The 27,910-nt window shown below is 40.7% G+C and overlaps 1 protein-coding gene across 9 annotated transcripts in view; it reads left to right on the plus strand.

The window, feature by feature from the left end:
- MGAT5 (alpha-1,6-mannosylglycoprotein 6-beta-N-acetylglucosaminyltransferase) overlaps nucleotides 1-27,910 on the plus strand; it is a 325,037-nt gene that overhangs the window by 173,879 nt on the left and 123,248 nt on the right. For all 9 annotated transcript variants that reach the window (XM_074399900.1, XM_039479867.2, XM_039479866.2 and 6 more), the window contains 2 exons: nucleotides 16,217-16,293; nucleotides 17,330-17,419. In XM_074399900.1, the coding sequence (XP_074256001.1) occupies nucleotides 16,217-16,293; nucleotides 17,330-17,419 (167 nt within the window). The remainder of the gene's footprint in view (nucleotides 1-16,216; nucleotides 16,294-17,329; nucleotides 17,420-27,910) is intronic.

A 27,910-nucleotide genomic window follows, 5' to 3' on the forward strand; every position in this document is an offset into this window, starting at 1 on the left:
CAATAAAACTTTATTTACAAAACCAGGCAGTGGGCCAGATTTGGCTTAAGGGCTTTAGTTTGCCATCCTTTGTTAGAGAGATTGCAGTATATTTTCTTTTCACAATATACTTAGAGGTAATATTATACATTTCATGTTTAATTCATATTGATTCACCATTCTTTGTACTGTTGTTAAGTATCTTATGTCTACAAAGCCCTTAAATCTCCCTATACCGTAATATGGTTTTTGTATTTAGCAGTTAATTGTCTGATAAATGAAGAGAAGGGAAACACTATAGTGTTTTATATTTAGCCACATATTAATATTTCTGATTCTCTTAATACCTTCTGTAGTTCCAAGTTACCATCTGATGTCATTTCCCTTTCAACCTAGAGCTTCTTTTATTATTTCTTACCATACAGGTCTGCTGAGGTGAAATCTTTGTTCATTTATCTGAAAGTGGCTTTTTTGGGTGGGGCTGGCCGTTTTTCAAAGACATAAATATAGAATTCTGAGCTGACGGTAAGTTTTCTCTCAGCACTTAAGAAATGCTGAGTTTTTTTGGTTTATTTTTTTCAGCCTCTTTTTCTGACAAGATGTCAGGTGACATTGCTATCTTTGTTCCTTTTATGTAATGTGTCTTGTTTTTCTCTGTCTGCTTTCAACATTTTCTCTTTCTCATTTGCTTTTAGCAGTTTGATTATAATAAATGTGATCATCTTTATCTTGTGGTTCACTGAGTTACTGGATCTGAAGTTAATGTTTCTCACCACATTTGGGAAGTTGTCAGCCATTATTTCTTCAAATACTTTTTGTCCCCATTTTCTCTCTTCTACCTCTGGGCATCCCTTTACACAAAGATTTGCCTACATAATGTTCTCCACAGGTCATGGAGGCTCTATTTTATTTTCCTTAATCTTTATTGTCCTTAGTCTTTATTGTCTCTGTTTTTTGGATTAAGCAATTTCCATATTTTTTTCAAATTTACTGATCTTCCTCCATCTCCAAACTGCTGTTAATTCCATTCTGTGAGATTTTCACTTGAAGTAATACACTTTTCAGTTCTTGAGTGTGTTTTTTTTAAGCAAGTGACCATTTCTTTGCTAAGAATCATTGTATTCACTGATGATGACCGTTTTTCCTTTGTCTTCGATCTTATTTATAAGAGCTGCTTTAAATTCTTTGCTCTCCAGCAGTTGCATCATCTTGTCTTTGTTGACTGTTTTTCTTGCCTTGTTCACATTTTCCTGTTTCTCCACATATTTAGTAATTCTTTATTACATATTGGGCATTATAAGGAAATGCTGTGGAGTGCCTGGGTTCTGTAAACTTCCTCGAAAGAGTATTGATTTTTGTTCTAGTAGGCAGTTAAATATCTCACTTACTGCCTTGAACTTCAGACTTGATTTCATGGTTTCTTAAGGTGTGTCTGTTTCAATTTTTTCCCTAGTCTTAGACCATCTTAAGTCCTGGTTGTGATGTGAGGCCCTTTTGGGGTTTCACTGGAAAGCCTGAAATTTTGACCTGTTGAGAAATACTGAGTGTATGATTGCTGAGTAATGCTGAGTGTATGATAAAATACATTGTTTGCTAAGAAGATGGCAAGGAACAGCTAGCCGCCCGCCCCCACCAACCCAGGTAGAAAACTACTTGGGGCATCCTAAAGTAGAAAGACAGTATATGTATATCATACACTGGTTAAAATAATTCTTTAAACACAGGATATGTGACCCTGCCCCTGTGGCTTCCTCGTGGAGAATACTTTCTTTTTGTCTGTGATCAGTGATCAGTGGTAAGCAGGCACCAGCTGCCTACCTAGTTTATTTTTGTTCCATGAGAAAATACCTAACACCTGTTTGTTAATGATAATCCAGCTGTTCGGAGAGAATAAACGTGTGGGTCAGTCTGCTCTAGGCCTTCAGCTCAGAGTGCTGTCGGATCAGAAGGCTGTTACCGCGTCCCCCCCAGAACCCCAACACCCCATAGTCCCACTTTGTTCTATCTGGGTGTCTGCTGCTTAATTCCTTCAGCGCCACATGGGTGGGGGGGCTCTACCCCCGAGCTGGGTTCAGTATTGACCCTTTGACTTTTGGGGATTTAAACTGTGGCTGCCCTGCAGTGAGCTGCAACTTAAGTCTTGTGACTGCTTTGAACTTTCCGTGGAGCCTCCCTCACAAATGCTTAGTTTTAGGGTCAGTCAAGAAGTTGAAGGTAGTCTATATACAGGCTTTGGGGTTCTCCTCTTTTGGCTCCTTCTTTTTGGGAATATGCTACCTTAATTTTTCACCCCTACCCACGAATTCATTCTTTCACACCTGAAGTCAGTGAGACTGTAGCCTTTTGTTTGCCACCATTGAGACTTAATAGTTCCCTCTGGGGCACAGCCGTGTAAATGTGAGTCTTAATTCAGTGTAGTTTCCAGAAAGAATTCAAGGATCAAATCTAGTTTCTGCTCACGTTCCCTCACTCTTCAGTGTCATACTGTATGTGTTATCTGTGGGAAGATTATTCCAGTGTAAGCTTCTCTGCCATTGCCAGTGCGTAGTTTCTCATCTTGGTTTTTAAAGAATCCCAGGTTAAACTGATACGTGGTTCTTACACAGGGAGTATAGTTTAGCAGTTTGCCATGGGCTGGGAAGCGATCTGAGTTACCTGTTACCACAGTGCTGCCTTCCGCCTGGTTTTGGTCTGCATGCTAGCTCTTACATCTTCGGTATGATATTCAATAACCACCATTTCTAGGTTGGCAAGGACAGTGTGTCTTTAACAGTTGCTCTTCTATCCGGATTCCACGGCTGGAGGGTAAAAAAGGGACTGCGCTTGACTCTGGATACTGGCATGGTGAATGGGTTTTCAGGTAGTAATCCCACCACCCGAGGATCAGTGCCTTCTAAGAGCTAACTGAAAAACACAAGTATCCATCTGGGAACAGACTACTTCCTGAAACAAATTCCCAGGCAGTTGAAAACCTTTGTGCTTCTTACTAGGAAAAACTTGCATTCACATATTCACTAGCTTTTTTTGTGGAGTCGATGAATAGGTTCCCAGGATTATATAATACTTACAACATCGCAGAATATGTACATTAGTCTCTTTACAAGCAGAGGATTGGTATCCAAATTTACATGGTCTTAATACACAGCACGTTTCCTTTCTACATGAAGGAATACCTGCTAAGGGCTAGGGGAAGTTTTAAGGAATTCCGTTATGAGACAGTCTGATTTTTTGTTTGTTTTTTAACATGGGAGTCTTGCTATGTTGCCCAGGCTGGTCTCAACCTACTGGGCACAAGCAAGCTTCCTGTCTCAGCCTCTGCAGTAGGTGGGACTATAGGCATGCACTACTATGCCTGGCATAGTCTGGTTTTTGTGAGGCATCCTAACCAAGGACATTACCTAGCAGGCTTGGCATGTATATTTTATGCCAATGGCATGTGGGTTTCATGTGACTCTGGATCAATCACAGGAGACTTACAATTTAAATAGCTTTTAGCCTTTCTTCAAACTGTACCCAAGAATTTGGTGTGCTTGTGGGTGTTTGAAATATTCTGGCTTTCAGCTTCTTTTATACATTCTCTCTGTGATACTTTATCTAGTACCAAAATCTTATTATCAAGGTGCCATCTTGATTCTACATTATCTTACAATTTATTTTTCTGTTTAAAAAGTAAGATGAGAGATCACAACCAAGTAACCAAAACAAAATGAAAACCTCAGTTTATGCGAGACAGTGAAAACAAAAATTTATCTTGATCTGCTGTGAAGAGAATAGTGGAAGCACTTCTGCTTTGCCTCTATTATGTCTGGCTGGCCAGATAGAATCCCTGTTTTTAACCAACAGCTACAGGAGGCTTGTGACAAATGATCCAGAAAGTGGGCATTGTGTGACATGAAGAGCACACACCTATTTTGGGCAATTTATACGCTCTTAAAACAGCCCAGGGATATAGCTAGCCTTCTCTCAGTTATTGATTCCCTATGTATTTTCTTCTTCAGTTGCAAGAAGGAAATACAAATATACACCTAAACTACATCTATTTCATTGCTTTTCCATTTTAACAAAATCCAAACTCAAAACACCTTTGACAGTTTGACAAGAACAGGCAGAAATGTATGAACTGTGCTTAACACGAAACCCTGTTTTAGGAGAAAAATCAAACCTGAGTTTGAGAGGCCGAAGTGAGATATGGGTGCTCTGTGTTGTGAGGACATGTCACTGTAGTAACTTTAACTGTAGTTAAGTGTAGTAAGTTTTACTGTACTAAGTTATCTGCGTGACACTCTTCCCTTCTAGTAAACTGCATGTGAGAAGAGGGGACTTGGCAAAGGCTTGGCACTACTTTGTTTATTGGAAAAGGAGAACAGTTATAAAAATCACCTTAAGCTCCCAACTCGAGAATATGATACAGTTTTGCAAGTATCCTGAATTTTTAATGTCTGCCACCTACTTCTCACTGTATTTTCTTGAATCGAAATTGACAGCTGAGGATGTCTCAATATATTAGCATACCTTATTCTTTTAAATGTATGTATAGAAACAATTTTTTTTTCTGGGAATATGCCTGTATAACTTTTTTGTTTGTTTTGTTGTATAAAACTAGCATTCTCCCAATTTATTGACTGTGACGCCAGTTTGTTGTAATTAAGTGCATATATGATACCCATGTGCAGTATTTTATATCCTTTACATCATTACTTAAAATACTAAGGAACATTTTGTTGGAGAAGAAATGATAGCAAAAATTAAATATAAACTTACAGAAAATGGCATTTATGTAGAAATGAATACATGTAGAATCTTGCATTAAAAAGCACTCTAATTATCCCAACCACATTACAAACTCAGTTGTCTTACAGTCTCAACGCTACTAGAATATATAAAGTGTATGCTGTTATGCTTAAATTTTTAAATTTGTTTAAAAAGACTTAAATTTTTACCTCCCATAGATCTAAAGTATTTTCATCATTGACTATACCTCACACCCCACCAAGCATTGTGACAAAATTAATTAGGGATGGGCAAGACAGGCCCAGAGAATATATAATAGGATAAATATATTGTACAAATAGATTAAATGATCTAGTGAGAGCTAGTGTGTGATGTTTCCATGTGGTGCAGGCAGTCTCTCTTTCTCATGGCTTTATCTTTTTCAGAATCCCGTATTTTACTTTGGAAGTTTGTCCTGAGGGTGAATGAGGCTATAAATGAGTGCCAGGTGCAGAACCTGGAGCCAGGGAGAATCAGATGTTAGAAGGCTTTGCTGACTAGTTTTTTGAGTGAAGAAATATAGGCTCCTGAAGGTTAAGTAACCTGCTCTGTTTATGTGATGAATAAAAGGCAGAGAGATAATCCCAGCTGAGATCTCTTAGAAGACAAAGCCCCCTGCCTTTTCCAGGGCATCGTCATTATTCACGTTTTCTACCTTTTTCATTACTGAGGTTGAATGTGGTCAAAGACTTTAAAAAGACCAGGACATGCAGGTGCTACTTTCTGCTGACACATTTCAGTGTCAGTCCAGGAGCAGGTGTCTTCCTAATGAGGGGGCATCTTGCATGGTGGCCAGAATAGTGTCTTATGAGAGGGTTGATCTGTATGGAGATTAGAGAAGCAGACTTTTATAGCTTTATAACTTTAGAGACTGATGGGATGACGGCATTTTGGAATACGTTTAATTAATTTTCATTAATTAAATGAAATGGGTGTTAAAAGTGACTATTTAAGAAACGAATTAGAAGCTGCTGTTAATCAAAGAAGTGGTTGAGCATTCATGATTTGTTTTAAAGACCTTGTGTTGGAAAAACACCCCTGACTTCTTTACCAATGAAAGACAATTTTCAACTCCAGGGCCATTTCCAATGTTAGATATAAACTCTATTCAACTATAAAGATCTTATACAGTAGTATCTTTTAAATTACACATGGTCACATTTTTATCCTCTAAATGTGACTTTCATCTCCTTTTCCTTTAGAGTTCACCTTTTTTCAAAATGTTGTTTCTCTACTCAGAGACCATCCGTTACTTCCGCTGCCATTGTACTGAAACTCCAGAAGTGTTTTCAGTGGCCTTCCTGTTTCCTGCTGTGATAAGAGTGATAAATTATGTTCTGAGGCTGGAATTCATGATTCGGTGGCAGGTCGTATCAGCTTACCTTTCCAACAGTACTTCCTACTACCCTACCCTGAGTCCTCTGCTTTAGCCGGATTGCCCTCCTCTGCTCTCCTGTGCCCTCTTAGAGATGATTGATTGGTTATGCATACCTACTGTGGGAGGACTGGCTGACCTGGTAAAACACTGATTGTTATAACGTAAAATTCGTTTTCCATGTCTGGCCGTTCCTTTTCCTCAGTGTTATTTCACCTTTTACTCTATTGGTTCCCTGCTGTGGCTGCCCTTTAGAATCACGGGAGGTTGGGAGAGCAGTAAAAAGAAAGGGAGTAGCAGAACCACTGCCTGGGGGCTATTTAAATAAGAATGTCTGGAAGGTGAGGCACATTCCTAAAAGCTCCCCAAGTAATTTCTAAATGTGCAGATAGGACTAGGAATGGCTCATTTGTGACCTTGGCCAATTACTTAGTCTGCCTGGGCCTCAGTGTCTTCTGCAGTAGAATGAAGGATAATAGTACTTACTGTTGTGAGGCTCAGTCGAGTAATCGGTGTACATAAGATAAGTGGTGTTCCTAGTAGATCCTCGGTCTCTTTTGGCTGCCGTCATTATTACTGCTGTTCTTCAGTGTACTCGTCTCCCCTTTTCTCCCCTGCTTCTATGTCAGAGCTCAACTCAAATCCCATTCGTCTGGTGGTTACTTAAGGTTTAAACTAAGCTGCTGCAACAAAGAGACCCAAAAATGCAGTGTTGAAATGAGAGAAAGGGCTATTTCTCTGTCACATGATAATGTAGTACTGAGCAGTCCAGGCCAGCAGAATGGCTATTCTCTACACTGACATTCAGGGCTCCAGATTCTTCCCATTTTGCTGGGTCATCACATGTCTCATCTGCTGCCCATGGGAAGTGTATATTGCATTGGACTGTTAACTGCCTTTGGTGAGCAAGTTTTGGGCTTCTAAGCATATTTAAGGCTCCCTCAAGGCGGTTAATGTTTTGTGTTTCTCTCTGCGCTTAGGAAGGTACTGAAATCATAACAAATGCTCTAATTTAGGTGCAGTGTTTGTTGAATGAGTTAATGTCAGAATTTTTCTGGCTTTTGTAACAACTTAATATTGAGAAAATTTACATACCACTCATTTCACCTGGTTAAAGTGTTTAAGTCTTTTATGACCAATTACAGGCTCATGCCTGTAATCCCAGGACTTTGAAAGGCTGAGACAGGAGGATGGCTTGATCTCAAGAGTTTGAGACCAGCCTGGGCAACATAGCAAGCCTCATCTCTATAAAAAAATCAAAATAATTAGTTGAATATGGCCGTGTGTGCCTGTAGTCCCAGCTACTCAGGAGGCTCAGGCAGGAAAATGGCTTCAGCCGAGGAAGTCGTGGATGTGACCCATGCCACTGCACTCCAGCCTGGGTAACAGTCTCAAAAAAAAAAAAAAAAGGCTTTTAGTATATTCAGTTGTGCAACCACCACAACAGTCAGTCTTAGAATATTTTCATTACCTCAAAAAGAAGCACCATGTCACCTCCCCTCCCTTTCCTCAACCCTAAACAACCACCAATTCACTGTTTCTCTAGATTTGTCTGTAGGTTCTGAACGTTTCATGTAAATGGAATCATATATGTGGCCTGTGTGACTGGTTATTTCCATCTAGCATGTTTTCAAGGTTCGTCTATGAAGCATGGATTAGCACTTCATTCCTTTTTATGGCTGAATAATATTCCACTTTATGGATATATTATATTTGGTCTATTAATTGAATGATGAGTATTTGTGGTGTTTCCAAATTTTGGCTGTTATGAATAAAGGCTATTATGAACATTTATGTACAGATTTTTCTGTCGATATGTTTTTATTCTCGTATAAACCAACGAGTAGAATTACTGGCTCAGATGATAAGTCTACTTAACTTTTTAAGGATCTGCTAGACTGTTTTCCAAAGCATCTACACGATTTTATATTTCTACTAGTTGAGGGTTCTACTTTCTTTACATCCTTGTCAACGCTTGTTGTTACCTGAATTTTTATTGTAGCTTTTTCAGTTGATGTGAAATGGTACCTCATTTTGCTTTTGATTTCCATTTCCCCGATGACTAATGATGATAAGCTCTGCCCACTCTTGTCAGTGACAATTATTTAACTCCAGCTGTGTTCTTGCTATCACGCGTGTGCTCCTAGGTGTGTGATAACCAACCTTTTCCCTTGCTGAACATTTACAGTAGCAGCAGCGCAGGGCTTATCAGAATGGAGGGTTGGTGTATATATTTGTGGCTGTGTGTATGTATAGCATTCTTATATAACTGTTTCTCATACTGGAAATCTCAGTCCTAGGTGCCCTTTTTAATACTAATTTATCAAAAAAAAAAAAAAGTAAAAACCTTATTAATGCTGGCTTAACAGCTGAATTAGACAGATGATCCTGCTATAAAATAAATGAAAGAGGGTATGACAAAAGGAGGTATAAATAATCTGGAGTTATTTAGCTGAATTGTGATTTGAAATTTTCTTATATTATCTTTGGCAGTGTGTTTTCATAGTCATCACAACTTAATGTTTTTATACATTAGTCCTATTCTTGAAAAGCTATACATAGAGAAGCCACACACACACACACACACACACACACTGAATTTGATTTTCTTGTTGACTTCCATTATGTCCATAGTCTTTGTACATGGGCAGTACAGCTCCAGATTTTTATACAGCAACTCCATGAGGCCCTTGGAGGTACTTCTTCAAGAGAGAATAAGAATTTGTTACTGTGTTTACTCTTGAAATTTTTCATGCAGAACATGAAGGTGGTGGTGTACATTTCAACAGTTTAGTGGAAATAATCTCGACTCAGAAGGCAAATGCCTGGTAGAACATGCAGAGTGTTTTGCACATGGAAGGTGCTCAGTGGATTTTGTTTAATCCAGGTATGAGGAAGGCACTTCATCTCTCTAGGCCTTAGTGTTATGAATCAGGAAAAGTAGAGGGTTGAATAGCATGGTTTCAGAAGTCCCTTGCAGCTCTAAAATTATTTTATGCAATGATGATTCCATTTTCAACTTAGATTAAAAAGCAAAAAAAAAGATACACACACAAGCCTTTTCGAAAATCCCAGTATACACCTCTGGGGGTCCATGAGTGAATCTTGCCTGCTTCCCATATTTTGACTTCCCAATTGCTTTGGTAGGGAGGGAACTTCCTATTGCTGTGGGTCCCTGGTCCTGGAATTCATGTACGTGACTCAGTTACAGAAATTAAATTACTTTTCTATGGTGCTAAAGTAAAGCATTTCTAAATGAATATTTGCCAAGCTGAGAATGACTGATGAGGTCATTTTCAGTGGGAGACTGTATTCCACCATAGCTGGTTTCAGTCTGATTTATTGTCATCCATTCCTGAAGCCAAGCCAGCTGATGGAGGTGCTGGCAAGAGCTGGGTCTCCAAGTCCGTTGTGGAGATTGAGTCGGTTCCCAGCCATTGCTGAGCAGCCAGGCCAGTGGCAGGCTCATTTGACCGCCCTTTGCAGGGGCCATCTGATCAGCATGGCCCCATGTTTATAACAGGTGTGCCAAGAGAAATGCTACCTTGTCTGACACAAAATAGAATCACTGGAGACCTTTGTCTTTTGAGAGAAAATATGTTTAGGTTGTCATTGCACTGAATGGAGCCCTTGCTCGTGTGGTTGATTATCTTAGCAGTCAGCAAAACAATTGGGGAAGGAGATTGAATCAGTTTCCTGTAACTTCCTGGGGTCAACAGATACGCATGTTCTTTGAGGTTTCTGAGAGTTTTTATAAACCTACTTTTTCTATTTTTTTCCCTCTTTTTGCCCTTTAAAATGGCAATGATGAGGGATTTAGATGCCCTTAATCTATCAGATGCCTGTCCAGATCTAGATAAAAAGTTAATGATACTGTGTTCTACAGGTGCTGAAAAAGAAGTGTCACCTCAAACACCTGTCGTCTTTGCTGTATATAATTAGCGTATGGAAAAGTGACTCTTGGTAAAGGCTCTCTTCCTAGTATGGTCAGCCATCACTCTGAAAGAACTGTCATCTGTGTGAGGCTTGCATGTAAACACGTGTCTGTGTGTGTGTGTGTGTGTGTGTCTGTCTGTCTGTCTCTCTCTCTCCCCCCGCTCCCTCTCCCCTCCTCCCCCCCACCGCCATCCGCTCCTCTCCATTCCACTTCCTCACTTTATCCTCCTCGCCCTGGAACAGGTAGTTCAGATTCTTACACGTGGTGTACCATCTTTAAGCAGAATTGGGATTAACCCTGAGATTGTTTTTATTACCTTATTTCCAGATCTCCTTTGTTCAGCAATGAGGAGTGGTTATTAGTTTAAATAAGTTGGTAGTAAGTGAATGTTTTACAGTGCTGCATAGTTGATAGTTGTTGATACTTTTTTAAAAATGGATGATAACATCTGTATGTATAAATATGATCCTGGGCAGTGAGAAGATCAAAGTAGCCTTGCGTGACACCCAGTGCACCTAGCATCTGATTTGTGCAAGAACTGGGGCAGTTAACAAATGATTTATTAAGATTATATCCAGGCCGGGTGTGGTGGCTCATTCCTATAAGCCCAGCACTTTGGGAGGCTGAGGCGAATGGGTCAGTTGAGGCCAGGAGTTTGAGACCAGCCTGGCCAACATGGTGAAACCCCATCCCTACTAAAAATACAAAAATGAACCAGGCATGATGGCACATGCCTGTAGTCCCAGCTACTCAGGAGGCTGATGCAGGAGAATCGCTTAAACCTGGGAGGCCGAGGTTGCAGTGAGCCGAGATTGTGCCACTGCACAGACTGTGCCTCTGTCTAGTGACTGAGCCAGACTGTTGTCTTAAAAACAAAAAAAATGATCTCTCACACAACCATAAACCTCTCTTTTTTGAATGCCAGTAAGATGTGACAGTAACTCATAGAGGGGCCAGGCCATGTCCATTCTCCCAGCATCAGGAATGACTTTTCTTTCACTGCTGCAGCTTCCTGCTGTTTTTCTCAGCTGTGCAGCGTGTACAGTCCAGAACTTGGACTCTTTGAGTCAGTAACTTCAGGTGAGGCTCTCCCACTCCATTTTATCTGTGGTACTGTCTTTCCTCTTCAGTTCTTTGGAACTGGGCTCGGGGAGAAATAGACTGAGCAGAGACTCCCACCAAGCCTTTTCTTCATTGCATTTGTTCCTTTCATTGTTAAACAATATGGAGTCTCCAGTGTGCTGGGCGTGTATCCTGGTAGTACCAGTGGGTAGAGGAGGCTTTGCTGCTGGGTACCTCGTTCACTGTTGTCTGTGGTTTCTCCCTTGTACCCACGTGTGCCAGACCCCAGAAGGCAGGGCTGAGTCGTAGAAGGGTACGGTATTGACATTTCAGCATGTGGCAGGCAGCAGATGCCCAGTGACAGTGGGCTGAATTTGGAGGTCAGTGCTGAGGATTTTAAAGGTTTTTCTTTTCACACTGTCAGATGAGGTAACCATCTTCCTTTTTTCTAAAATGGGATAATGTATGCGATGTATCAAGGCAAGTCATTATCCTCCATCCATTTCTTTTCCTGTCCTGTATTACCCTATTTCTGTTCTCACTGTTCCTTTGAGACTACCATACCAATTTCTCCTGCTCCGACTCTCCCTTTTTTCCTTACTTGCTCAGAGGCCACAGACAGCAAGAATATATATATATATATTTATATCTGTCTGGTTTCGTATTTCTTTGTCCCTCTCGCTTCTTAATATGTATTTAAAATGCCATTGTCTCCCTCTGTACACATCTCTCTTGATATGTGTATGTCTGTTGGGACTGTCGGGGAGAATTTGGCTCCATGCCTCACAGGAACACCCCCTCTGTGTGTGCGTATGTGACATCTCGTGCTGCCGTATGTATGCTCCTCCTGAATCTTAAGCATTTTTGATGGCAGGAAAAGTGTGTGTTCGCTTAGACTAAACCCATATTCAAACACCCACTACATTGTGTGGGCATAAGTGACTGATAAAGCAACAGAATTTTTACACCTGCGTAATCAACCTTCTGTGTAGACACCTGGTTGCCAATGCCGTAGAATCATACAGAGGTGAAGTTTTGGGGGAAGGATGTTGCAACTTGGGCTGGTGTAAGGGTACCAGATAAAAAGGCATCCCAAACAGAGCTGAGCTTCACTGCTTACACTTAAAATCTTTATTTTCCCTTGCCCTTTCAGCATTTAAAAAAATTGGCATGGGGAAATCTCAGGATACATAGCAGGCAGAGCATTCAAGTTACATATCTTGGCAGGATGTTTCTCCTTTTTATGCCCTCACCTTTTATTTTATGTATTTTATGTCCACTTTTATTAAAAAGAGTCCATGTCGTGCAGGTTTATTACATGAGTAAATTATGTGATGCTGAGGCTTGGGGTCCTGAGGAGACCATCACCCAGGCCGTAAGCACAGTACCTGCCTCCCTCTTTTGAAGAGAGCTTTTGTATAGGAAGCTCCGTTTCCTCTGGAAACCAGTAACATTAATATTTTTTTTGGCCCAAAGTTTTGTTTTTTAACCAAACTTAGATGAGAGGCATTTCCACAGGTAGGAAGGTCTTCCATGGACACAAACTAATAAAAATGTTTATAGAATTTTGGTCATTTGATAGAAACAAAATGAGGAGCCATCCTCTGAAACGGACCTGAGAGTCATTATGAGCTGTGGTGTGATGGAAAGTCTTGGTCAGGTTATTCCTGGTGCGGTTTGGAAGCAGCCCTGCCCCATGCTGGGAAGGCTGGGACTCCCGGTTCTGCCAGTCACAGATTTCTTCTGCCCAAGAACCTTGAACACTCTTGAACCAAGGCCTCTGGAAGCCCCTTGTCTCTTCAGACCCATCGCCGTGTAACTAAATATGGAGAGAAAATTTGTGTATCGGAACATGGAGTTGCAGAGGTGACTCTGCTGAATTAGCTGACAGACTGCAAGTTTGAGGAAGAGTAAAAGCCCTGGCCAGGTGGGAGTCTCTGCTCAGTCTAGTTCTCCCTGAGCCCAGGAGTCAGGCCTGTTGGGCAGTGGGGAACATGCCTGTGTTTATTCAGTCACATGGCACTTAGTATCTGAAGATCCAGCAGGAAGACGGAACCTTCCCATAGGTTTCTCATGTGCTGGGTAGGGAAATGGACAGACATAAAGGAATAAGGCAGTTGCTCACTGCAGTAGGAGAGATGTGAGCAGGAGGCCAGGGAAGCCCAGAGGAGGGCGGGATTCCTAACAAAATCCTGACTGGGCACGGGAAGGAAGGATTAGGGACTGTTGGTTCACAGAGGTGTTGGCTTAGCTGAAGAAAGAGGAAGGGGCTTTAACTGGGCAGAGGAAGAGTGGTGGTCTGGAGGGACTGAGGAGAAGGGCATTCCAGGAAGAGGGAAGCCTGCAGGGAGCCTTGAAAGAAGTCAGTCCAACAGGCTTTGGCAGAAGTGAGGGGCGTTGTTTTGACAGTCTCCTAGCACAGCAACATGGGAGTCTGTGCCTGTTTCTGTAAATAATGTTTCGTTGGAACATAGCCTATCCATTCGTTCAGCTATTATCTGTGGCTGCTTTTTTGTGACAACAGCAGAGTTGAGTAGTTGAGACAGGGACCTTGTGGCTCACAGAGACTAAAATATTGTCTCTCTGGTTCTTCACAAAAAAGTTTGCTGATCCTTAACATTTTTGTTACTAAAGAGTTTTATTGAAACTCTTAATGAATGGACCCACACTGTCAGCACTGGGGCTTGGCTTGTAGGCCTCATGGGCCTGTTAGTTTATTTTCTCATTCAGTGAGTCCTCTTCACCCCACCCTCCCACACCACCATGTCAGTAGCCTCTAGTTGGCATTTATGTCTGTGGTGTAAAGGGGATGGCATTTTCCTGCCAACTGTCCCCTAAAACGTCTTTATTACCAGCTCCAGGCTCTCATAGACTGTGCCTAATTTTGTGGAACCTCTGCTGCTGCTCATTTGCTTGGCCAGAACCCCCAATCTTGCCAAGTAAATGTTGCCAAGCAAAATCAGAATTAAAAATAGTGATAGGAATAGTACTCATTGCGAAATACTATTCTTCGCTGAGGCATTCCATTTGTTAGGGCTTCTGGGAGCTGGCAGCTGGAAGGAGAGCCCTACCTCAAGTCTGCATCTATTTCAAAACCACAGAATGCGTTTCCAGAAGTGTCTGTGCATTTGAAATGCTGTTTTCCCAGATATAGCAAGTAAAAGTTGTGTGGAATTACATAGCAAGTGCCAACTTTTAAGCACCTGCTGTGGTCCATGGTCTCTGCCATTGGGTATGCCAGACCAGCCTCTTGATGCATGTTGACTTACTCAGTAAGAGCTGGGTAAAATAGAAGCAGAATCCTTCCCATTTTACAGATCATGCAAGAGGGACTCTGGCAAGCCAAGTACCTTCTGTTTTAACTACTATGTAACCCATGAGAAAGAGGGTGTTTATTTTTATGCTCTAATTATTTTTAGCAGGTAGAGAGCTTGTTGAAATATTTGAATCAAGAGGTCAAGAATTTTGGTGACAGACTATCAAAAGAACTGGTTTTCAAGTGGCAGGTACAATTCCCCTTAGCACTAACTTCTGTCTCAGCCTCAGCAGCCACTGAGTTATCATTTCAGTCTCCCTGTCAAATAATATTGCAGTTTGGAATCTAATTTCTGATTAGTGCTTTCCTTAGAAAACTATCAGATGAAAGTAATGATATTTTCCAGACATTTCTTGAAAATATAGTAGGTCTGAAAAGAGAAGCATATAGGTTTAGGGTTGTCCTGTTTTCCAACTAAAATTGTCATTCCTGCATAATAGTGTGATCATAATCTTCCCCTCCATAACATTGTTCCACCATGTTCTTAGGGTAAAGATCAGGGTCCTTATTGTGGCATTTGAAGCCTTTCCTGTTTGGACCCTGCCTGCATCTTCTGTCTGTCCTGAGTACCTCACACTTCTCTCTGTTTGGGACCACCTCAGTTCCTCGAGCAGCATCTTTGGATTGTCCCTTTGGCTGGCTCACTCCTATTTTGTCTTCGTATCTCGGCTAAGATATCACTGGATGCAAGAGGCTTTCTTGGACCTTTGGAGAGTGGGCTGAGTGTTCTTCCTTTCCCAGCCCTGCCATAATGCCTGTTACACTGTTGTTTCATTGTTCATTTATTTGTATGTTCTTCACCATTAGGTTGAAAGCTTCATTTAAATTTTTTCAATTGATATACATATTTATAGGGTACATAGTGATGTCATGTTGTGTTATGTAAACTGTATAGTGATCAGATCAGGGTAATTAGGATGTTCATCATCTTCAACGTTTCTCATTTCTTTGCAGCTAGATAGGAGGAATAAGTTCTGGTGTTCTGTAGCACTGTAGGATGACTATAGTTCACAATAATATATGGTTTTAAATAGCTAGGGGGAGTATATTAAATGTTTCTATCACAAAGAAATGACCCTTAGCTTCTCGATGACATTTCTTTTAGTTTTGACCCTGTAGCTACAAGGAATAGGAACTCATTCAAGCTAGCTAATAAAAAAGGAGTTTATTGTGAGGAAATCTTTAAAACAATAAGGAGACCTTCATGGAAATCTAAGAACTGGGTCTGTAAGAAGCTGTATCCTATGGAAGCAAAGTGGGAGTTCCTTAGGATGGTACAGATACGTCTCATGGCTCTCTGTGCACCAGCTCTATTCACATCTCTCTGGCCTGCTGGCTTTCTCAGTTCATGCAATTGTCTTCATGAGGTCTGTTCATGGCCTCAGCTTGCCCATATAGCCTAGAATGGCCCTACCAGTGCTGGAGGACCCTCCTAATCACATGACTTTATTTCCTGCTCCGTGCTTGTTTGGTTTCTTAGCTTCCCAATTGCAAATTTCTAATCAAGTGCTCCGGTTGGCCTGGCTCACTTTTTTAAGCCAGGCCACACATGTTGTCATAGGTCTCTGGCCAGCCTGTAGGTGGGCTGTCCTCAGGTCAGTCATCACTGTGGGCCAATCAGATACGTTGGAGCTGGAGGGTCTCCATGCATCAGAACATGGGTGCCAATAGATACCTTTCTTTTTTGGTTTCTCTCCCTGCCTCTTGGCTTATGAGAATGTTAGTCTTGTGTTTTATAGACCTCATTGTATCTTTTGTTGTTTTTCATTCTTCACAGATATCATTAACGGAGCTCAAGAAAAATGTGTATTGCCTCCTATGGACGGCTACCCCCACTGTGAGGGGAAGATCAAGGTAAGACAGAGGCGAATAGGGTCATTTTCATCATCCCGAATGTGCACAAACACCCCTTCTTTTTCCCTCCCCGTCCTTTTCCTCCTCAGTGATACAAGTGGGTGAGTGAGCCCTTGACATGGATCAGTGACGGGGTGCCTCCATCCTGCCGACATTGGCTGTGGCTATGACAACTCTGCTCTGCCAATGTCAACCCTGTGGGGTTGGTCAGCAGCGTCTCTCAGGGGTCAGCTTGAGAGAGCCTGGGCCATTTCAGGCACCTGCTGAGTCTCTGAAGCTGACCTCCCCTCTTTCTTTCCCAGCTTCCAGCAGGTGATCCTTCAAGGACCAATGACAAGGAACTGCTGTTATTTAGTGTCCAACTCCCTGCCCTCTCAGTCCCCAGGCTCCTGCTCTGAAACCTCCAGATTGTGGTTTAAGTGTCACATTTGTATTTGGGGTTGACTACCAAGAGACACTTGGCTGCTCTTTAACTTGGCTGCATTTTTTTCAAAAAGCCTACTTGTATGGCCTGCCCCCAGGGAGACCCTTCCCTGCTCAGTAGTTTTCAGAGAAAAGTGTCCATTCAGGGATGTAGTTAGGACAGTGGGATCAGCCCCAGAAGCATTTGGGTGGTATCTATGTGGGCCATCTGTCAGTGCTCACGAGTGTCCTCGTTCACACACTGTTTTGGGTACCGTGCTGTGGGCTGATGGAACTGGAGTTCCTGGAGAGGGTGTAGATGTCAGAGTCCCATTAGGCACTTGATCTTGATAAAAATCCCTAAGCCACCACCTCTCCTGGGCTTTATTGCTTGCTGTATCACAACCTTGTTCTCCACTGTAAGCACTTCTGCTGAGGCCTGACAAGCCAGTGTCTCCCTGCTAATCATCCAAGGAAGTGAGCTGCACGCATGACTGTCTTGGCCTTCACTCAGTTCTTTAGGCCACAGCTTGAGCCATTCACTCAGTCTTCACTATTCTTATCCGTCCCTTCCCTGTCAGCAGATGTAGAGGGCCTGTGAATGGGCTGCTCAGAGATGTTCTTCTTGTTTCAGTGGATGAAAGACATGTGGCGTTCAGATCCCTGCTACGCAGACTATGGAGTGGATGGGTCCACCTGCTCTTTTTTTATTTACCTCAGTGAGGTGAGTAGCTTTCCGTGGCTCCTGGCAGTAGATGTGGTTGGTTGGACTGTTTTGTAGCTGAGTCTGAAATTTGAAAAGCTTAAAAACGTGGTCTTTTTATATGGAGGACCTATGGTTCTGTCCTTCATCACTCTCCCCACCTCCCCAGGAAGGGTGGGTTTTTTTCCCCTTGAGGGAAAAATAAGCGGAGTTAGTTAGCTATTTACTTTTTTTCCTATTTTTTTTAATTGTAGTAAAATAGACATAACATGAGATTTGCCATCTTAACCATTTCCAAATGTATAGTTCAGTGGCATTAAGTATATTCACGTCACCACTGTCCCTCTCTAGAATTTCTTTTATCTTGCAAAACTGAACCTCCATACTCGTTAAACACAAACTCCACATTAAGACCCTGCTTTCTGTAATTTTGGAAGTATACCCAAAAGTGAAATTGCTAGATCATTTGGTAATTGTTATTTTTAATTTTTTGAGGAACTACCATACTGTTTTGTACAGCAGCTGCCCCATTTTATACCAACGGTGCACAAGGGTTTTAATATCTTCATATTCTCACCAACACTTGTTACTTTCTGGTTTTTTTAAATAATGCAGATTATTTAGGGAAAGAAGGATCATTCAGCTTGGGTAGGTATAAAGAGAGTCAATATCAGGGAATCTCCTGGGTTTGTCAAGAAGAGATGCCATATGAGCTGAATCTTGGGAAAAAAAAAATTAGAAGTAAGTTAGGTAAATGAAAAACGGAAATGTATTCAAGGCAGAGAAACAATAGAGGGAAAGTTATGGTATCACTTCCACAGTGGCAGTGACGGGACAATGGAGGGGCACCATTTGGGAGCTATGGGGCCACTATTTGGGAGCTATGGAATACTCTACCAAAACCAGGGAATGGGGATAGACCTTCTGGTTGCTGATTGGCTTTATCTTCAGGGCCTCTATGCCGTCAACATACATGCTGTCGTGGAATTCAGTGTAGCTGAAGCTCCTGCTCTCTGTGTAGCTGTTTTTGGAATTCTCCCAGTGACACTTGAATATGCTGGGGGATTCTGGGCCCATACAAATGCATGTGTGTAGTAGTCATTCCAGTTGTCATTAGCACATATAGGCTCAGTTTTGTACCCTGAGATTTAGATGAACATGTGAGAGCTCATCTTTTTGTCGCATGAGGACATCATATCTGTACTGTTGGACTTGGGTAGTGCTGTTTTATGAATTCCCTGCAGTAGATGTCCTTCCTGTGTACGAGCAGCCTGCATAGGATCAAAGCAGGGCCAAGATTGGGCTCCAGAACTTTAGAGAGTTTGCCATCTCAGTCACCAGGGCCACCCTATTCAGATTCAGTGTTTGGGTCATGGCTCGTAGTAACAATCAGAGTGTGGATCTGAAGAGCAGAGTCTGTGTCTTCCTCCTCCTTTAAAAGCCCAGGAAGCATTTAATGGTTTACTGTAGCAGAAACAACTCAGAAACAGCCAGAGGGAAAAGATGAGTAAGTATAGATATGGGAGGGAAGTAACTAAAGTTAGTTACTTTTATCTTGTTTTTTTCCCTAAATCTGAGCCTCATTTTCATTTGTACCCTTGAATTTAAATAGCAGCTTTTGTATTTTAACGGTTGCAGAGGATTTTAAGGGCCACTTTAATTTTTTACATGCTTTAATCTCTGTTTCACCTAGAACGTAGTAGGGAATCAAAACCGGCTGCCTTCCCCTTTATGGACTGGGGTAGGTAGGGGTTGGAGCAGGGTAGGCAGCTATGGGGTCTTGTGAAACAGGCCAATACTAAGGTCATGCCTCCATAGACCCTCTGCTTCGCTTTCTTTTTATTCTGTCCCTCTTTTTGTGTGCTATTGTTACTTGACTAATAACAGCTGGTGATGCCATGCAGGAAGGAGAATACCTTCATTTTTGAGGTTAAATAAAATACTCTTGCCATAGTTTTCCTTACGGGATTCAGACGCCTCTCTTTTCTTTGCCATAGGGTAATGGGGGCAGAGGCCACTTAGTAATGCTAATAGGGCATGTAGCCCTGATTCTGTAGGGTTTGCCCCTCTCTGACTGTTACCTCTTTTGCCTGGGTACATTCAAGTCAAATTTTTTCAGAGGTCCAACTGGGCTCCAGTGACTTATCGGGGGAGACAAGGTGGTTTCATTGCCATCATGAAAACCCCAGAGCTGAAGATAGTTAAAATATCTCTTGGAAATGAAGAGCTCTGAGAGTTGGGTGTGTGAGGGTCCTCATTAGGAGGTTGCTGGCAAATTGACTTGGTAGCATTTATTTGAGTTTCTCTCTTCTGGCTTGGGTGGCCGGTGGCCTGACTTATCATTTCCTTCTCCAGAGGAGTAAAGCCTGGGGCCAATCGTGAACCTTCATTCTAGTTGAAAAGTCAATTACAAGTACCTCTCCTGCCCTGAGGAAAAGGTTCTTCATTTAGTTTAATTTTCAAAAGTTTTATTCCCCTTTCTACTCCATAGAATTTAGCCAGACTCCAACCGGGCTCCATGATTGATAAGCTGGGCTAATTTCATGCCTTCCTAAGCCTTCGCATGTTGCGGGTATGCTTGAGGTAGAAGATTTTACATTCCCATACCTCCATCTAAAGGCCTGGAAAGTGATCCAGATGGAAGAGACTGCAGTTATTTGTGACTTCTTTCCCTCCTTTTGATCACACTCCACTCCCGCTCCCAATGAAGGATATGGTGAGGTTCTGAAGAAGGGAAGCAGAGAGGAATACAGAATGAAGAGACATGATAGATGACATGCATTTGCTGTCTGAGGCTATTTCATTTTGGGACCAGTAACTATGTTTCCTCTCCTGAGGTGTGAAATACACTTCATTAGCCCATTCCACTCTCTTTTTATGCAGATGAGTGGGTGTATTTTGTTGTTGTTGCTCAGCTGAATTCTGTTCAGTGAGCAGTTACTGAATGTCCATTTATTCTCAACAATTAATGAAAACACATTTTCTTGATCCCATGTTATGTGTTTATCATCTTAAAAGCAAGAGGAAGAAAGGGTGGCGATAACTAGGAACCCCTTTTTAAAGTTTTAATCTGAATATAACCCTGAGCCTCTGGGCTTTTCTGTGTTAGCATATAGCATTGTCATAAGTACCCTGGGAGAGTTAAAGGAGAATTTCATCAGTATGGTCCCTTCAGTAGGAATCCTACCTTAGAATCTTAGACCTGATGTCAGCTCCTGTTTCTGCTGCTTTCTAAGCTCTGTGATTGTAGAAAGGTAACTTAACCTTTTGTGCCTAAGATGTTTCCTTTATAAAGTAATAGGAATAAGAGTAGAACCTGGCAGAGAAGACACTCAATAAGCGTAATGGACACTTCTATGGCTTTAAATGTTGTCATTATTTGAAATTATTATAATAGTTATGGGGTGTCACATAGTCTTGGACGTTATATGTGGAAACATTGTTCCATTTTAGAATTAGAATCCATTTCTGGTTCTCATTCACCAATGTAATGTAACTTTAGATCCTTTGGCTTCTGGTAATACAGAAATTCAGTTGTTTCCCTTAATGCCTGTTTTTAGATTGACAACGTTTGTATGTATTCATGGTATACATGATGTTTTGATATGGGTCTGCATTGCGGAATGGCTGAATCAAGCTAACTGACAGGTGCATTACTTCACGTACATTTATTCATGGTGAGAGTATTTTCCCTTGACTTGTCTTTTCTGGATATGATACTCGTGTTTGCACTAGAATTAGCTGCATCTATGGTGCCAGTGTGTTCTACCATTGTTCATGTGAGATTAATAGAGGTGTTTTGTAAAACCAATGAATTCCTTTTTAGTATTTTTTAAATCCTGGACACTATCTGTGGCTTCGTAGGTGCTGTTGTGGTTTTATTCTCTCTTGCTGTCTTGAAACTTTCCTTATTGTGTTGTTTAAGTCAACTCTGAAACCTGCGTTTTTATTTCCTGTATCATCTGCTAGGCTTCTCTTCCAACTGGGGAGATGATTGAGAGGCATCTTCATTTGACTTGTTAACTTGATCAACACATGCACCAGTGACTTTTATTCTATTCTTAATACTTATTGAAAGAGCCAGTTCTTGTTTTGATCTATGTTTAACATCAGAGCTTTGACAGATGCCAAAAGGACATGAAGTAAAATGTGTCTTGTATAGACAGTCACTAGTTGAATTGGAGCATTTAGATTCAGACCCATCTGAGTCTGAGACGGTACTCTTCTTTCATTTTTCTGTCTTATGGTTGTCTCAGTGCACAAGCTTCCACTGAATTATGGGATTAGAAAATTTGTTAGTACTTTTACTCTCACCAACTTGTACTCTATGGATCTTTTTTGGTTACATCACAGGAAGCAAAGCCATCAATATTTTTCCTTAAAATATCTCCACAGCTGCTTGTTATATGTCTGACACTGCACTAGAAATGGTAGAGATAAAAGCTCAGTGTTTACCCTTCTTTAGGGGTGGGACTTTGGGGGGGCAAACAAGAGAATAATGAAATATTAATCCTCCACTGTACCAAACATCTCAAATATAGACCAACACCATTTTATTTAAGTGACTTGAGCCCCTGAGGATTTTGGTATCCACAGTGGTCTTAAAACCAGTCCCCAGCAGATACTGTGGGTTAACTAGACAAGATCTCATTTAAACCTCTCACCAACTCTAGAGTAATGGAGAGCCAAGTCACAGATAGCTCAGAGGTCAAGTTGCCTAGCCCCAAAGTCCTGCGCTTTTCATTCCTGCTGTCTTCTTGAGGATGAAGGAAACTGAACTTAGGTAGCTGACTTGTAGCCATTCACTTTGCATTCAGTTGTATGGTGAAATTCACTTGTGATGAAAAATGGCTCTAATTTAGCTAACTTCAAGGAGTTGATCTCCATTGCTAGTTTTCTGATATTCCATCATTGCTAGTTTTCTAATACTCCATAATTTTGATACCCTACACCTTCAAAAAAAACACAAACTCTCCTGTGGCATAACTCATGAAAACTGGGTGTCAGCCATTCCAAGTGGTAGGAATGAGCAAACGATTCATTAGGCAGCCTTGTATTTCCAGAACATCAGGCAGTTCATTTTCTGTATCTGTTTTTGTGAGCGATGTAACTACTCCCGTTATAGAGACAAGGCCCTATAAAGTAATTACTCTGAATGTCGTTGTTTCAGGTATATTAACTTAACCATCTGCAAAGCCTTTTACTGCTATCAGCTTTTACAAAATTCAGAATGAATTTCTTCACCTCTGTTGATATTATGTTGATAGATGATACTGATATATTTGACACTGACACATTTTTTTTCTTTTTAAACAGTTGTTACAGAACCTAGGAAGTGTCCCTCCGTCATACCTTTCCAGACCTCCTAATCTGTTTGTGCTTTTCTTGTAAGCACTTCCGTTGCCATTGCAAGTAGGGTTGCTCTGAAATAATCAAATTGCCCAGTGATTGATTGCTGGATCTTAGGATGTGTACAAGCTATTGCTTCAAATGCCAGTTTGGACTGGATGCATGAGAGTGTGTCTATGACTTCTTCATAAAGGAGCAAAAGAAGTAGTTTCATGCCTTACTTCTCTATCTATTTCTTACATTTCATAAACAGACGTAAAGTTCTTTTCTTCTTTCTGTTCTCCCTTGACAGTATGTAAAACTGATACTGGCTGAGCATGCTATTAACTTGCGTTTAAATTCAGCGTACTTAATCCCTTGATTAATGCTAAGATTAATGCCCAACAGGAAAGGTTGAAAGCTTAAATGTTTGTGAATGCGAGCATGAAATGAAATCCTAATAACCAGTACAATGATTTGGATTTATGAGCTGTGTTGGCTGCTAAAGATAGCTTGGAAATAGTGCTGCACAGACTAATTTGTCAAAGTGGGCAGGGATAAAGAATGGACTGTTTAGGTTGCAGGAGAAAACCTGAATGAAAAAACTAACATTTTGGGGTGGGTCAGGGAGTACTTTAAAAATATCACCAGATTGTTGCCCGAGAATGCCACACCCTTGAAATGTTCAGCCATTTGAAATGGGAAATTCCCTTTCCTCAAGATAATATTTCTGGGCAGTAAAGGAGGTGGCAGAGATTTATGATCATGTTCTTTTCACTTTCTCTGTTCAGCCTTTGTTGGTATCTTTTTCATCTATGTATATTCGTTGGACTTACTACCTGAGTTCTAAGACATCCTTAATAAAATAATATTAAAAAAAAAAACAAAAACCTGAGGTTACAGAACAGTATTTGTTAGTTAGCCTAACTCATCTCTCAGTTTCTTTTTACCCCTCACCCACTAAAGTTCTTAGTAATACTTCCTGTTTATGAATGTTATGTACCGCAACATTGACATTTAGACTTCTTGTTCTGGCTTCTACTCTGCAAAAATCAGAGAGGCAAAGGACAAGACTTGCAAAACCCAAACCAACACTTCTTTGACACTTCTTGGAATATATGTGGCAAGATGGGGCTTCAATGCTGTCGTCTCCAGTTTGTTTTTTATACACATTTAAATATTGTCTCCTGTAATTTCTCTTGTATTCCCCTAAAAGTCTTCTTAAAATTACGTTTTAAAACTTTTTTAATATGCATAATTTCAAGCATTTACTACAAAAGAGTATAATAAACTCCTGTGTCCCCATGACCCATATTCAACAGTTGTCAGTTCATGCCAATCTCACTTTATTTATATCCTCCTCTGGTTCATTATTTTAGAACCAATCTCAGACATCATACCATCTATGTTTCACTGTGTATCTCTAAAAGAGACTGTTTTAAAACATACTGTACAGCTGTTCTCATAACTGGTAATACAATTTCACACCTGAAAATTAACAAAATTCCTTCATATCAGATTAGTATTCATATTTTCAGGCCATTGTATAAATAAAAGTTTATTTGCTTGAACTGGGTTTCCAGTAAGGACCCTAAATTGCAGTTGCTGATGTCCCCTAAATCTGTCTCAATGTTTGGTTCTCTTCCATCTCTTATTTTTCCTTCTTCTGTTTTTTTGTTAAGAAACTGCTTCATTGCCTTAGAGTTTGTCTTACTCTGAATTGTGATTACAGCCCATGTTGTTGCATAACCTGGCTCTCTGCCCCCTTGTATTTCTGGTAAAGTGATAGCTAGATCTGAGGTTTGATCAGAGTAAGATTTCTGCAAGTTATTTCATGGATAATAGTATAGTATACTTCAGTTGGGAGGCACATAATGCCTGATTTCTCTCTCTCTCTTTTTATTTTTTCTAATGTTAGCGATCATTGGTCAGTGCCCAGGTTTGTTAATCCATTAAAGGTTCCTTCTTAATATGTCAGGAACACCTCTGTGCAGAGATGTGACTGTTCATCAGGTATGTGATCACCGTAAGAGGAAGTTCATATAAGAAGCCATGGGAGAGGGATCCAAGATGGCTTATCACTAGCAGCTTGGGATTGTCGCTCCCAGTGGAAGTGCAGAGAAGGAGAGGGCGCCACACTTTCAGATGAATTCTTGTTGCTCACGCACCAGGAGATTCCCAGCGGAGGAGCCCCACGGGTCACCAGTGCGACTCTTGTGGCTGGCGAGGCGGTTTTGCCACTGCCTTGGTGCGGTGGTTCTTGGTGCAGAGTCAGAAAAGCACCATCAATCTTAACGCCACTGTTTTGGCCGGCACAGTGGATTGCTCAGATTCCGGCGCTGCTAATCAACAAGTTGGACGTCCACTCAGAAACCCAATTACAAAGATGCTAATTATAAAGACCACAGATGGATAAATCTATAATGAAAGAAGAAACCAGCCTAAAAAGGCTGAGAATACCCAAAATCAGAATGCCTCTCCCTCTACAGGGGATCACAGTTCCTGATCAGCAACAGAACAAGGCCTGATGGAGAACGAGTGGGTTCCATTAATGGAAGCAGGCTTTAAAAGGATGATAAGAAACTTCTGTGAGTTAAAAGAACTTGTTCTAACCCAATAAAAAGAAACTAAGAACTTTGAAAAAAGGTTTGACGAAAAGTTAACAAGAATACACAATTTAGAGAGGAATATAAGTGAATTGATGGAGCTGAAAAACACAACACGAGAACTTCGTGAAGTATGCTCAAGTTCTAAATGGCCGAATTGATCAAGCAGAAGAAAGGATATCAGAGGTCAAAGACGAACTTAATGAAATAAAACTAGAAGACAAGATTAGAGAAAAAAGGATAAAAAGGAATGAGCAGAGTCTCCGAGAAATATGGGACTATGTGAAAAGACCTAATCTACGTTTGATAGGTGTACCTGAATGTGGCGAAGAGGATGAATCCAAGCTGGAAAATATGCTTCAGGACATTGTTCAGGAAAATTTTCCCAACCTAGCAAGGCAGGACAATATTCAACTCCAGGTAATACACAGAACACCACAAAGATATTCCTCAAGAAGACCAACCTCAAGGCACATAATCGTCAGATTCACCAGGGTTGAAATGAAGGAGAAAATACTAAGGACAGCCAGAGAGAAAGGTCAGGTTACCCACAAAGGGAAGCCTATCAGACTCACAGCAGATCTCTCAGCAGAAACCCTACAAGCCAGAAGAGAGTGGGGGTCAATATTCAACATCCTTAAAGAAAAGAACTTTCAACCAAGATTTTCACATCCAGCCAAACTAAGCTTCATAAGCGAAGGAAAAATAAAATCTTTCGTGAACAAGCAAGCACTCAGAGATTTCATCACCACCAGGCCTGCTTTACAAGAGCTTCTGAAAGAACCACTACACATAGAAAGGAACAACCAGTGTCAGCCTTTCTAAAAAATAGCAAAAAAGTAAAGAGCATCAACATAATGAAGAATTTACATCAACTAATGGGCAAAACAGCCAGCTAATGTTAAATGGCAGTATTAAACTCACATATATTATTATTAATTCTAAATTTAAATCGACTAAATCCCCCAATCCAAAGACACGGACAGGCAAATTGGATAAAAAGCCAAAACCCATTGGTATGCTGCATCCAGACCCATCTCACATGCAAGGATACACAAAGACTCAAAACAAAGGGTTGGAGGAAGATTTACCAACCAAATGGAGAGCAAAAATAAATAAATAAATAAAAAGCAGGAGTTGCAATTTTTGCCTCTGATAAAATAGACTTCAAAGCAACAAAAATCAAAAGAAGCAAAGAAGGACATTACATAATGATAAAAGGGTCAATGCAACAAGAAGAGCTAAAGATCCTAAATATATACACACCCAATACACGAATACCCAGATATATAAGACTTATAAAGAGACTTAGACTCCCACACAACAATACTGGGAGACTTCAACATTAATATTAGACAGATCAATGAGACAGAAAATTCACGATACCCAGGACTTGAATTCACATCTGGAACAAGTAAACTTAACATTTATAGAACTCTCCACTTTAAATACACAAAATATACACTCTTATCAATACCACATCATACCTACTTACAGGTTTAAATGAAATATTGGTTGGCTGCTTGTTTGTTATTTTCTTCCCTCGTTTTTTTTCATGTCTCCATTATTAAGCACAATTACAGGCAGACCCATTTTTAGACTGCATTCTAGCCCAGGCAATAAGGCAACACCCCCGTTCTCTCTCCAGGGTTGAAATGAAGGAGAAAATTCCTCTTTCTCTTTCTTCCTCTCCTTTATTTTTTTAATTTTACTTCTTTCTTTAAATTTTATTTATTTATTTCTTTTATTTTTTTTCCTTTCTCTCTTTTTTTCAAATAAAAATAAAAAAATAAAAAAATAAGCCATTTATTTCCCAGTTTATTTCCTAGCATCTTACAGCTTTTTTCTTTTTACTTTTTTTTTTTAATTATCATTATGAAGTAATGGATTAAAACATTTGAACAATGCATTGCAGTTATTTTCTTACTGATTGTCGAGTTGTCCCGCTTTGGCCAGTGAGTACCTATTCATACTGCTTTCTCAGACCTTTTGACATGACTGTGGTAGGTTTTAATAGTTTTCCTGTTCTATGGTATGCCCAGATATTCTAGATTCATCTCATACAATTCCTGCCCTAGGCTCAGAACCAGCCTAAGAACCACCTTCCTCCCCTGGCCTGCATACCACCCCAGTTTCTCTTAGAAATAATGCCTAGGGACCACAATCTGAGTGCCAGGAGCATTAATTGCTATTGATTTTTTCTGACTGCTGGAGATTTAACAATAAATAAACACTCCTCATTATTGTTGTGTTATGTAATGAGAGATAGCAACATCAAAAAAGTAAGATGTATCATCCCCTAGATTATAATACATGCCCATGGAGAAATACTAAAGAGAGAGTAAGAAGTACTTAGGAGAAGTGATGGTGTCAGTTTGGGAAAGAGTAGTGAGGATGGGCTCTGAGAAGCCTATCGCCTTCTCACTGAGAAGGTGAGAAAATGATGTTTGACCCGATTTGAAGGAGGTGTGGGAGTAAGAAGTGCAGAGGTGCTTAGCAGGCAGAGAGAAGAAAAGTTCAGTGGCCCGCAAGTAACCATTAACGTATAATATTAACAACAAGTACAAGGAAAGTCATC

Source organism: Saimiri boliviensis, chromosome 5 (assembly GCF_048565385.1).
Source record: "Saimiri boliviensis isolate mSaiBol1 chromosome 5, mSaiBol1.pri, whole genome shotgun sequence".
Taxonomy (NCBI): domain Eukaryota; kingdom Metazoa; phylum Chordata; class Mammalia; order Primates; family Cebidae; genus Saimiri; species Saimiri boliviensis.